The following is a 13,086-nucleotide window of genomic DNA, read 5'->3' on the forward strand; positions in this document are numbered from 1 at the left end:
AGGAAGTGCACGAACGAAGGGACGTGAGGAAGTGTATGTTACGGGCGTGGGAGGCACACGGAGGGGCGTGAGGGAGTGCACGAAGGGACGTGAGGAAGTGTACGTTACGGGCGTGGGAGGCACACGGAGGGGCGTGAGGAAGTGCACGAACGAAGGGACGCGAGGAAGTGTACGTTACGGGCGTGGGAGGCGCTTGGAGGGGCGTGAGGAAATGCACGAAGGGACGTGAGGAAGTGTACGTTACGGGCGTGGGAGGCGCACGGAGGGGCGTGAGGAAGTGTATGGAGGGGGTGAGAAAGTGTAAGGAGAGACGTGAGGAAGTGTACGGGAGGATGTGAGGAAGTGTATGGGAGGAGGTGAAGAAGTGTACGGAGGGACGAGAGGAACCATTTCTTCAAGACTCGGAGAACAAGCGAAGCCAAGAGGATCGACATGTTGGTTCCCTTGTTATGTCTCTACGAACACATGGACGGGGGTGACGTGGGGCCTCACCAGTACAAGGCAAAATCCTCACCGTAGGTTCGCACACACACACACGACGTAATGAACAAGAGCAGTAGAAAGACATGCCACACGGGCGTGTGTGTGTATGTGTGTGTGTTGGCGCGCCGAGGAGGCAAGCTGAAGGCAGTGGAGGGAATGATGGATGAGAGGCAACGTTGTAATGGGCCACTGGGGAGGAGGGTGCGAGGCCCAGGCTGCTCTGGTCATGGGGCGGTGAGACGACGACGAGAGAGAGAGAGAGAGAGAGAGAGAGAGAGAGAGAGAGAGAGAGAGAGAGAGAGAGAGAGAGAGAGAGAGAGAGAGAGAGAGAGAGAGAGAGAGACTTCGACGAAATGTTGGTATACAGCAGTGGTGGTGTTGCAGCCCAGTCTTCAACATCCTACGTTTTAAGTAATCTATCCTACTACTACTTTCCCTCGTCGCCACACTCATTACATGGTAATGACCTTCCCTTGGCTCATCTGGAACTGACTTCAACCATATATCAAGTTTTCTTTTATACATTTCCGTGGTGATGCTCCACGAATTGTCCCTCATCTCCCTTGACAGTAAGGTGAATACATTTTTCACCTCTGTTTCTCGTGGATTCTCGTACGTTTTCTTCTGATATTTCTGTATACATTCCAGAGTTTTACCTACAGACTTGATCATTTAGCTTCTACTACGACGAGACGGTTTTAGATCCAATGGATTTTCCTCGTTGCTCTCAAGCTGTGACCGTGTATTGATCATCGCGTACTTGTCGTCTCTTTCGAAGCCCTACAGAGAGATTTCGAGGTCTTGTAGCCTCTCACGACGAGGCATATGTCCCACTCCTTCGATCTTGACTGCGAAGTGTATAAAAGACTCTCTGTAACTTGTTCATGTCCATCGGAGTGGTTGGCGACCGAACAAACGCAGCAGTAGTCAATTTTACCTTTGGGAAAAGCTAAACATATCCACGATTGATCTTGCAGGTCTCGTTGTGCGAATTCTCATCATCATACCCTTCATTAACTGCACTCATAGTACGAGCCGGAAGAAAATCTCCGAGTTACGAAAAACGAACGAGTCTCGTGAGCGGGGAAAAAAAGAGAAATAGCTACCTGCGCCAAGGGAGTGACACCTGACAGCCACTGAAGTGCTGGCTCACCGCGCAGCCTTCATCACTAACTCTCTGCCCCCGGTACCCAGGCGGGGTAGTACCGGTAAGTATGCCTCCCACCTCCTAACCAGAGAGAGAGAGAGAGAGAGAGAGAGAGAGAGAGAGAGAGAGAGAAAGAGAGAGAGAGAGAGAGAGAGAGAGCGAGCGTGTGGTGTTGTGGTGGCGGAGGACTGGGGGCCCGCTGGAACCTGGGCCTCAGATTGGCTGGGGTAGTGAGTGCGTGAGGACACAGCGGCCGTGGCTCTGCAGACCCGACGTACACACCCACACACACCCACCCACCCCTCTTAATACACAGGCACCTACCCACCTCCACCTTCCCCCTCCCTCACACACACACACACAGCCTCGTCGGAACATCTCTCCTCCCACACTCTCCCAACTATAACACCTCAAAAAAAAAAGAGAGAGGAAAGCTCGAGAGCAATAGCTAACAGTTCAGTTATGTCCCATGTTAGTAACGAGTTCCAATGTAGAGCTTTGCCCATGTCAAAAAAGTTACCTGCGATCTGTATTTATCCCGTTAGAAAAGGGAAGGCTAGAAAATGAATAAGTACAGTACTTGTGTCTGGAAAGATAATGACAGAAAAGATAATAAGAGCTATCTAAGTGGGGGAAAATAATGACAGAGATTATATACATACATACATATATATATATATATATATATATATATATATATATATATATATATATATATATATATATATCGTTCGTGTAGTGCGTGATGACGTCATGCCCGGATTTAATCTACGGGTCTGATGCATTTTCGACCAATTCACAAATAATGATCAAATCTTTTTGATTCAAATGGTCTCAAAGGATGAAATATAAAACATATATAAATATATGACGTTTGGCAACACCTCTTTCATGTTAGCGGAGGGATGTCATTTATTTTCCCATAGCACACGTCAACACACAAGTTTCTGTTGGCGGAAAAGATTCGGATTTTGTACGCCTTGACACACACACACACACACACACACACACAAACACACACCCATGGATATCATGGCTAGCGAGTCCTTATATTTCCATAAGAGTCAGTGCAATCGTTCGACAGATTATTACAGCGTGCCTTGTGGACTTAACGGGCCAGCCTGACTGACGAGGAGGAGGAGGAGGAGGAGCTGCTGCTTCTGGGACCTCCCCTACGGGTATAGTTGGAGTGAACGAATCCACCACCTCCTTATCTACAGAGGAGGAGGCCGGGTTTTAGGGGGAAAATCCATTTGCGGTAAAAGTACAATCTTAAGGGGGTCGATTTCCACCCCCTCAAGTCTGGAGATATGAGTCTAATATGACAGGATTTTCCCGTCATACATTAATTATCTCACGTCTGATTAAGCTACCCAACTGAAGACTCTCAAAACCCTTAATTTTGGTGTTGATGTTGAGAGAAAGATGAACATTCGAAGACTTTCATCATAAATTGTTAACAATCAATGACGCAGACATATACACATGACACAACCATTTTGTTCTTGTTAACAAAAAAAATCAAATTCGAAATTGAGGAAGGGGTATAAAAATTCTGGTGTACTTCGTGCGATTTGCATTATTTGTGAATATGGTTCGAGGGGAAATGGGGATGGTTTTGAGCTCGTAAGCCTATACGAGTGCGTGTATGGGCGTTACTGTCGAGTGTACTCGTTGTCGAGTGTCTTGATGTGCCCCGTGTACATGTACTCAAGCGTCGTGTGTTGTGCATAATGTACTCACGACACGTGTTGTTGTTGTATAGCGACTGAGTGTGCGAGACGGAGCGGACAGACACGTGCTCACCATGTCTCGTCGCTTCCTCTTCTTCTGGAAGACCAAAGCAAGGTCGAGGACCAGGCCAGACCAGGATGACTCCCCGGTGAGTGTTGCTCTCTCTTGTTCTGCCACCAGAGTGGGGTGTGGGAGGGGTTGTGGGAGGAGAGGTGGGAAGATAGGGAGGTGGGTGGCTCATTATCATGAGATAGGGGGAGGTGGTGGACGGCCTGGGGAGGAGGTTGGAAGTTGGGGAAGAGATGGAGAGTTGAGGAGGTGGGTGAAGGATATATGGTGGGGAGTTGGCAGGAGGTGGGGAGCTAGAGAGGAAATGGGGAGCTGAGGAGGAGGTTGGGTTGGGGTGGAGAAGAGGTAGGGAGCTGAGGAACAGAGAAGCTTACAAGATGAGGAGTTGCGGAGATGGGGAGAAAAGATAAACTGGGGAGTTTAGTAGGAGGGGAGCTGGGGAGCTAAGGGGGAGCTGGGAAGCTTAGGAGGAGGTGGGAATATCAGGAAGTGGGAAGACGAGATAGGAAGGGTGGTAGAATAGGGAGGTGAGGTGCTCCTGGGTTAGTGTGTGTGTGTGTGTGTGTGTGTGTGTGTGTGTGGTTGGGTAGCACCAGGGGGACAGGGGCCACGTATCCTAGGGGAAAAAAATGGACCGAGATAATTTCATTACCTCGGGCGTGGTGGGGAGAAAAACGTAACTGGGCTAGTATCAATTTCCTTTATATCACGTTTCTGTATTTCACATTTACCGAAGCTACAACGGGTAGGATGATATCAACAAGAGTATGTGGCCTGCCTTCATACACTGGATTACATTATATGTATATATATATATATATATATATATATATATATATATATATATATATATATATAACCAAAGAACCATATCATAGGGCTCTTGCAGGTTCCAGGATACGCTCCTTCCGGGAGCAGGGAAAGATGGGTTCTTCTGAGGCGAGAGGATCCTCCTTGATGTTCAACTCTTGTCCCTCCACTGACGATGATGATACAGCCACGTCGAAGATGATAGTCTCTTGTTGGCAAGTGTAACGACTTGTAGATAATGGTCCATTAACCCATATATATATATATATATATATATATATATATATATATATATATATATATATATATATGAACATATTTCTTTTTTTTTTTTGCTTTGTCGCTGTCTCCCGCGTTTGCGAGGTAGCGCAAGGAAACAGACGAAAGAAATGGCCCAACCCACCCCCATACACATGTATATACATACATCCACACACGCAAATATACATACCTATACAGCTTTCCATGGTTTACCCCAGACGCTTCACATGCCCTGATTCAATCCACTGACAGCACGTCAACCCCGTTACAACCACATCGATCCAATTCACTCTAATCCTTGCCCTCCTTTCACCCTCCTGCATGTTCTGGCCCCGATCGCTCAAAATCTTTTTCACTCCATTTTTCCACCTCCAATCTGGTCTCCCACTTCTCCTCGTTCCCTCCACCTCTGACACATATATCCTCTTTGTCAATCTTTCCTCACTCATTCTCTCCATGTGACCAAACCATTTCAAAACACCCTCCTCTGCTCTCTCAACCACACTTTTTTTTTTATTTCCGCACTTCTCTCTTACCCTTACATTACTTACTCGATCAAACCACCTCACACCACATATTGTCCTCAAACATCTCATTTCCAGTACATCCACCCTCCTCCGCACAACTCTATCCATAGACTACGCCTCGCAACCATACAACATTGTTGGAACCACTATTCCTTCAAACATACCCATTTTTGCTTTCCGAGATAATGTTCTCGACTTCCAAACATTCTTCAAGGCTCCCAGAATTTTCGCCCCCTCCCCCACCCTATGATTCACCTCCGCTTCCATGGTTCCATCCGCTGCCAAACCCACTCCCAGATATCTAAAACATTTCACTTCCTCCAGTTTTTCTCCATTCAAACTTGCCTCCCAATTGACTTGTCCCTAAACCCTACTGTACCTAATAACCTTGCTCTTATTCACATTGACTCTCAGCTTTCTTCTTTCACACACTTTACCAAACTCAGTCACCAGCTTCTGCAGGTTCTCACACGAATCATCCACCAGCGCTGTATCATCAGCGAACAACTGACTCACTTCCCAAGCTCTCTCATCCTGTACAACAGACTGCATACTTGCCCCTCTTTCCCAAACTCTTGCATTCACCTCCCTAACAACCCCATCAATAAACAAATTAATCAACCATGGAGACGTCAGACACCCCTGCCGCAAACTTACATCACTGAGAACCAATCACTTTCCTCTCTTCCTACACGTACATATGCCTTACATCCTCGATAAAAACTTTTCACTGCTTCTAACAACTTTGCCTCCCACACCATATATTCTTAATCCCTTCCACAGAGCATCTCTATCAACTCTATCATATGCCTTATCCAGATCCATAAATGCTACATACAAATCCATTTGCTTTTCTAAGTATTTCTCACATACATTCTTCAAAGCAAACACCTGATCCACACATCCTCTACCACTTCTGAAACCACACTGCTCCTCCCCAATCTGATGCTCTGTACATCCCTTCACCCTCTCAATCAATACCCTCCTATATAATTTCCCAGGAATACTTAACAAAGTTATACCTCTGTAATTAGAGCACTAACTTTTATCCCCTTTGCCTTTATACAATGGCACTATGCAAGCATTCCGCCAATCCTCAGGCACCTCACCATGAGACATACATGCATTAAATAACCTTACCAACCAGTCAACAATACAGTCATCCCCTTTTTTAATAAATTCTACTGCAATACCATCCAAACCCGCTGCCTTGCCGGCTTTCATCTTCCGCAAAGCTCTTGCTACCTCTTCTCTGTTTACCAAGTCATTTTTCCTAACCCTCTCACTTTGCACACCACCTCGACCAAAACACACTATGTCTGCCACTCTATCATAAAACACATTCAACAAACCTTCAAAATACTCAGTCCATCTCCTTCTCACATCACCACTACTTGTTATCACCTCCTCATTAGCCCCCTTCACTGAAGTTCCCATTTGTTCCCTTGTCTTACGCACTTTATTTACCTCCTTCCAAAACATTTTTTATTCTCCCTAAAATTTAATGATACTCTCTCACCCCAACTCTCATTTGCCCTCTTTTTCACCTCTAGCACCTTTCTCTTGACCTCCTGCCTCTTTCTTTTATACATCTCCCACTCATTTGATATTTCCTTGCAAAAATTGTCCAAATGCCTCTCTCTTCTCTTTCACTAACAATCTTACTTCTTCATCCCACCACTCACTACCCTTTCTAATCTGCCCACCTCCCACGCTTCTCATGCCACAAGCATCTTTTGCGCAAGCCATCACTGCTTTCCTAAATACATCCCATTCCTCCCCGCTCCCCTTATGTCCTTAGTTCTCACCTTTTTCCATTCTGTACTCAGTCTCTCCTGGTACTTCCTCACACAAGTCTCCTACTCTAGCTCACTTACTCTCACCACTCTTTTCACCCCAACATTCTCTCTTCTTTTCTGAAAACCTCTACAAATCTTCACCTTCGCCTCCACAAGATAATGATCAGACATCCCTCCAGTTGCACCTCTAAGCACATTAACATCCAAAAGTCTCTCTTTCGCGCGCCTATCAATTAATACGTAATCCAATAACGCTCTCTGGCCATTTCTCCTACTTACGTATACTTGTGTATATCTCTCTTTTTAAACCAGGTATTCCCAATCACTAGTCCTTTTTCAGCACATAAATCTACAAGCTCTTCACCATTTCCATTTACAACACTGAACACCCCACGTACACCAATTATTCCCTCAACTGCCACATTACTCACCTTTGCATTCAAATCACCCATCACTATAACCCGGTCTCGTGCATGAAAACTAGTAACACACTCACACAGCTGCTCCCAAAACACTTGCCCCTCATGATCTTTCTTCTCATGCCCAGGTGCATATGCACCAATAATCACCCATCTCTCTCCATCAACTTTCAGTTTTACCCATACCCCCACTGAACACCCCATGTGCACCAATTATTCCCTCAACTGCCACATTACTCACCTTTGCATTCAAATCACCCATCACTATAACCCGGTCTCGTGCATCAAAACTAGTAACACACTCACACAGCTGCTCCCAAAACACTTGCCTCTCATGATCTTTCTTCTCATGCCCAGGTGCATATGCACCACTAATCACCCATTCTCCATCAACTTTCAGTTTTACCCATATCAATCTAGAGTTTACTTTCTTACACTCTATCACATACTCCCACCACTCATGTTTCAGGAGTAGTGCTACTCCTTCCCTTGCTCTTGTCCTCTCACTAACCCCTGACTTTACTCCCAAGACATTCCCAAACCACTCTTCCCCTTTACCCTTGAGCTTCGTTTCACTCAGAGCCAAAACATCCAGGTTCCTTTCCTCAAACATACTACCTATCTCTCCTTTTTTCTCATCTTGATTACATCCACACACATTTAGATACCCCAGTCTGAGCCTTCGAGGAGGATGAGCACTACCCGTGTGACTCCTTCTCCTGTTTCCCCTTTTAGAAAAGTTAAAATACAAGGAGGGGAGGGTTTCCAGCCCCCCAGCTCCCATCCCCTTTAATCGCCTTCTACGACACGTGAGGAATGCGTGGGAAGTATTCTTTCTCCCCTATCCCCAGGAAAATGTTTGTGTGGGTGGAACGACATAATCATGGAGGGGAGTATACTTGCTATGGCTGACTCTATGGACCTACTCCTTCCATAACTTGCTCACTCAGATCTAACCTCCCCCATCAGCCTCACGTTAGCCACATTCACTTACCAGGGAGGCGTTCAGACCGCCCACGACAGACTCCTGCGTTCAGGTCCTTTCACAAAAAGCAACCCGTTATGATCCAAATCAGGTGGCTTAACCTGGGCATCAGGAGGGGAGTTCTTCGGTATATGGTCTCTCTCTCTCTCTCTCACCACGCTGTCGAGGCCTGACATCGCTATCAGGAGAGAGAGAGAGAGAGAGAGAGAGAGAGAGAGAGAGAGAGAGAGAGAGAGAGAGAGAGAGAGAGAGAGAGAGAGCTTTTTTTCTGAGAAATGCATGTGTGAGAAGCCGAGTGAGGATGGGGTGCCCAGGGGTATGCAGAGTGAGTGAGGATGGGGTGGCCAGGGGTGGGGAGAGACTGAATGAGGATGGGGTGCCCAGGGTTGGGGAGAGACTGGGTGAGGATGGGGTGCTCAGGGGTGGGGAGATAATCACACGCAGGCCGTAACCTCATGAAAAGTTTGAAGTGATTAATCCCCAGGATGAACGTGTAATATTATGCAAATTAAGCAACTTGTGGTAGAGCAGTGTAGAAAAAACAAAACATTTTCTATTGTCCGTAGCTCTCGCTCCCTCCTGTCCCAAAGCGGTGATGCCATCGTGGTTCTGTAGTGCCTCTCCTGGTGATGCCATCGTGGTTCTGTAGTGCCTCTCCTGGTGATGCTATCGTGGTTCTGTAGTGCCTCTCCTGGTGATGCCATCGTGGTTCTGTAGTGCCTCTCCTGGTGATGCTATCGTGGTTCTGTAGTGCCTCTCCTGGTGATGTTATCGTGGTTCTGTAGTGCCTCTCCTGGTGATGCTATCGTGGTTCTGTAGTGCCTCTCCTGGTGATGCCATCGTGGTTCTGTAGTGCCTCTCCTGGTGATGCTATCGTGTTTCTGTAGTGCCTCTCCTGGTGATGCCATCGTAGTTCTGTAGTGCCTCTCCTGGTGATGCTATCGTAGTTCTGTAGTGCCTCTCCTGGTGATGCTATCGTGGTTCTGTAGTGCCTCTCCTGGTGATGCTATCGTGGTTCTGTAGTGCCTCTCCTGGTGATGCTATCGTGGTTCTGTAGTGCCTCTCCCGCTGATGCTATCGTGGATCTGCATCTCGCAATCCTCATGGTGTTATCGTGGTTTGCATCTGGTGTTCCGAGATCCTCGTGCTGGTAGAGAGATCCAAGTTCGATGCCCCGAGGTAGCAAGTCAAATGCTTCAGGTATGGGAAGTCTTGAAGGAGCCAACCCCCTCCGCGTCTGTCTAGAGGTTGTGACAGATGACCCCAGACAGAAGACAGACGTAGACCATGACCCTATATGACACTCCATGACCCTATATGACACTCCATGACCCTATATGACATGATAATGAACAGCTACGAAGCCAAATGCCCAATTTAGCTAAGGACTTCTCGAACATGGCGCGTCAATTGCTGGTGACTTCAGGACACAGACCCCCTCGACCACGGCACGTCAGTCGCTGGTGGTGACCCCAGGACCCAAACCCCTTCGTGGACGACGGCCTCGTCCATCATCAATCTAACTTGTTTGCCTCATAACCAACATCAAGATAGGTTCCTGAGCCCAGAGACGTCGGGACAAATGTCCCTCACCGTCGTATATTGACCAATATCCCTGGAGTCTAAAAAGGCGTATAGGTCTGCTACACGTCGCCCGGAGGCGTAGGGGCGTATTAGTTCCAGCACCTAAGGCCGTGTTGGAGGTTGCCATCCTGAAGGAGAGGTCGAGCGACGCCCCCTATGGTGCTCGAGGTTACCAGGTTACTCTCTCCTGCAGGTGCTGGCTATGCAACCCCACACTCACACACATTCTACGTCCACATACCTTCCACGCCCACAAACCCCTTCCACGCCCACATTCCTTCCACGCCCACCTCCCTTCCACACTCACACACCTTCCACACATCCCATCCACGCCCACATCCCTTCCACGCCCACCTCCCTTCCACACTCACACACCCTTCCACACACATCCCATCCACGCCCACATCCCTCCCACGCCCACCTCCCTTACACACTCACACACCTTCCACACACATCCCATCCACGCCCACATCCCTTCCACGCCCACATCCCTTCCACGCCACGCCCTTACCCCCCAATATATCTCTGGATCCGTTTGGACTTACTGGCCATCAACAGCAAAAGGTCACTTTGCCAGAAACTCTAACATTCGTCAATACACAATACAAAATGATCGCGTTACAGTCTGCCTGTTAAACTATGTACAACTTTTAGAGAGCACGACAACTGGTGGTGGAGTGTGCTACGACTGGTGGTGGAGTGTACTGCGACTAGTGGTGGAGTGTACTACAAGAGGTGGTGGAGTGTACTACGACTGGTGGTTCAGTGTACTACGGCTGGTGGTGGAGTGTACTGCGACTGGTGGTGGAGTGTACTGCGACTGGTGGTGGAGTGTACTACAAGAGGTGGTGGAGTGTACTACATCTGGTGGTGGAGTGTACTACGACTGGTGGTGGAGTGTACTACAAGAGGTGGTGGAGTGTACTACAAGTGGTGGTGGAGTGTACTACAAGTGGTGGTGGAGTGTACAAGATGGTGGTGGAGTGTACTACGACTGGTGGTGGAGTGTACTACGACTGGTGGTGGAGTGTACAACGAAGTGGTGGTGGAGTGTACTACATCTGGTGGTGGAGTGTACTACGACTGGTGGTGGAGTGTACTACGACTGGTGGTGGAGTGTACAACGACTGGTGGTGGAGTGTACAACGACTGGTGGTGGAGTGTACTACAAGTGGTGGTGGAGTGTACTACGACTAGTGGCGGAGTGTACTACAACTGATGGTGGAGTGTACTACAACTGGTAGTGGAGTGTACTACAGCTGATGGTGGAGTGTACTACGACTAGTGGTGGAGTGTACTACAACTGGTGGTGGAGTGTACTACGACTAGTGGTGGAGTGTACTACAACTGATGGTGGAGTGTACTACGACTAGTGGTGGAGTGTACTACAACTGGTGGTGGAGTGTACTTCGACTGGTGGTGGAGTGTACTACGACTGATGGTGGAGTGTACTACAACTGGTGGTGGAGTGTACTACAACTGGTGGTGGAGTGTACTACGACTGGTGGTGGATGTACTACGACTAGTGGTGGAGTGCACTACAACTGGTGGTGGAGTGTACTGCGACTGGTGGTGGAGTGTACTGCGACTGGTGGTGGAGTGTACTACAACTGGTAGTGGAGTGTACTACAACTGGTGGTGGAGTGAACTACAACTGGTGGTGGAGTGAACTACAACTGGTGGTCGAGTGAACTATAACTGGTGGTCGAGTGAACTACAACTGGTGGTGGAGTGAACTACAACTGGTGGTCGAGTGAACTACAACTGGTGGTCGAGTGAACTACAACTGGTGGTCGAGTGAACTACAACTGGTGGTGGAGTGAACTATATCTGGTGGTGGAGTGAACTACAACTGGTAGTGGAGTGTACTATAACTGGTGGTGGAGTGAACTACAACTGGTAGTGGAGTGTACTATAACTGGTGGTGGAGTGAACTATAACTGGTGGTGGAGCGTACTATAACTGGTGGTGGAGTGAACTACAACTGGTGGTGGAGTGAACTACAACTGGTGGTGGTGTACAACAACTAACCTTGTAGATGACTAGAACTAGTGTTGGAGATGAATACAACAGGTGGTGGAGCGTTCAAACTAGCGTTGGAGATGACTACAACAGATGGTGGAGAGCAGAACAAAATGATGGTGAGGAATACATCCAGAAACATCTTTTGTATACTTTGCCTCATCTATGAGGACACATTCATCCTCATACAACGCACACGTAGACCCCTCATTGTGTGGCTTCTGCCGTCCTGGTATCCAAACACACAATCCTTATTTTTCTTATCCCAGTACGAACGGCTCATGGCACCATAACACGACGATCCCATACGGGATACTCGTTTCCTATCCCAGTACGGACGGCTGATGGCACCATAACACGACGATCCCATACGGGATACTCGTTTCCTATCCCAGTACGGACGGCTGATGGCACCATAACACGACGATCCCATACGGGATACTCGTTTCCTATCCCAGTACGGACGGCTGATGACGCCATAACACGACGATCCCATACGGGATACTCGTTTCCTATCCCAGTACGGACGGCTGATGGCACCATAACACGACGATCCCATACGGGATAGAGCCCAGAAGAAGGAATGTTAGATGTTAGAGAATTATCGTTAGAAATCCATATCATGAATCTAGAATGTTAGATAATTATCGTTAGAAATCCATATCATGAATCTAGAATGTTAGATAATTATCGTTAGAAATCCATATGAATCTAAAATGTTAGATGTTAAGAGATGTATCGTTAGAAATCCCTAACGTTAGAGATGCATCGTTAGAAATCCATATAAATCTAGAGTGTTAGATGTTAGAGAATTATCGTTAGAAATCCATATCACGAATCTAGAATGTTAGATAATTATCGTTAGAAATCCATATCATGAATCTAGAATGTTAGATAATTATCGTTAGAAATCCATATGAATCTAAAATGTTAGATGTTAAGAGATGTATCGTTAGAAATCCCTAACGTTAGAGATGCATCGTTAGAAATCCATATACATCTAGAGTGTCAGATGTTAAAGATGTATCGTTAGAAATCCATATCATGAACCCAGAGTGTTAGATATTAGAGATGTCTAGTTAGAAATCTCTATCATAAATCTAGAATGTTAGATGTAGACGATTTCGCCATGTCTGAGCGAAGCGAAATAATTTCTAAGAGACATTTTCTTTACAAGGGTGTGATAGAATCTCTCTCTCTAGCTGCACTGGAAAGAAAAAGAAGGAATGAAGGAAGGTAATGTGAA

General features: G+C 47.1%; 1 protein-coding gene across 1 annotated transcript in view; it reads left to right on the forward strand.

Moving 5' to 3' along the window:
• Window positions 1-1,917: 1,917 nt before the first annotated feature.
• The window catches only part of LOC139758857 (uncharacterized), a 549,125-nt gene continuing 537,956 nt past the window's right edge, over window positions 1,918-13,086 (forward strand). Inside the window, exons 1-2 of the mRNA XM_071680722.1 lie at window positions 1,918-2,101; window positions 3,396-3,512. Coding sequence (XP_071536823.1) covers window positions 2,093-2,101; window positions 3,396-3,512 — 126 coding nt within the window. The 5' untranslated portion in view covers window positions 1,918-2,092. The remainder of the gene's footprint in view (window positions 2,102-3,395; window positions 3,513-13,086) is intronic.

The sequence above is a fragment of the Panulirus ornatus genome, chromosome 31, assembly GCF_036320965.1.
Source record: "Panulirus ornatus isolate Po-2019 chromosome 31, ASM3632096v1, whole genome shotgun sequence".
In the NCBI taxonomy this organism is placed as follows: Eukaryota; Metazoa; Arthropoda; class Malacostraca; order Decapoda; family Palinuridae; genus Panulirus; species Panulirus ornatus.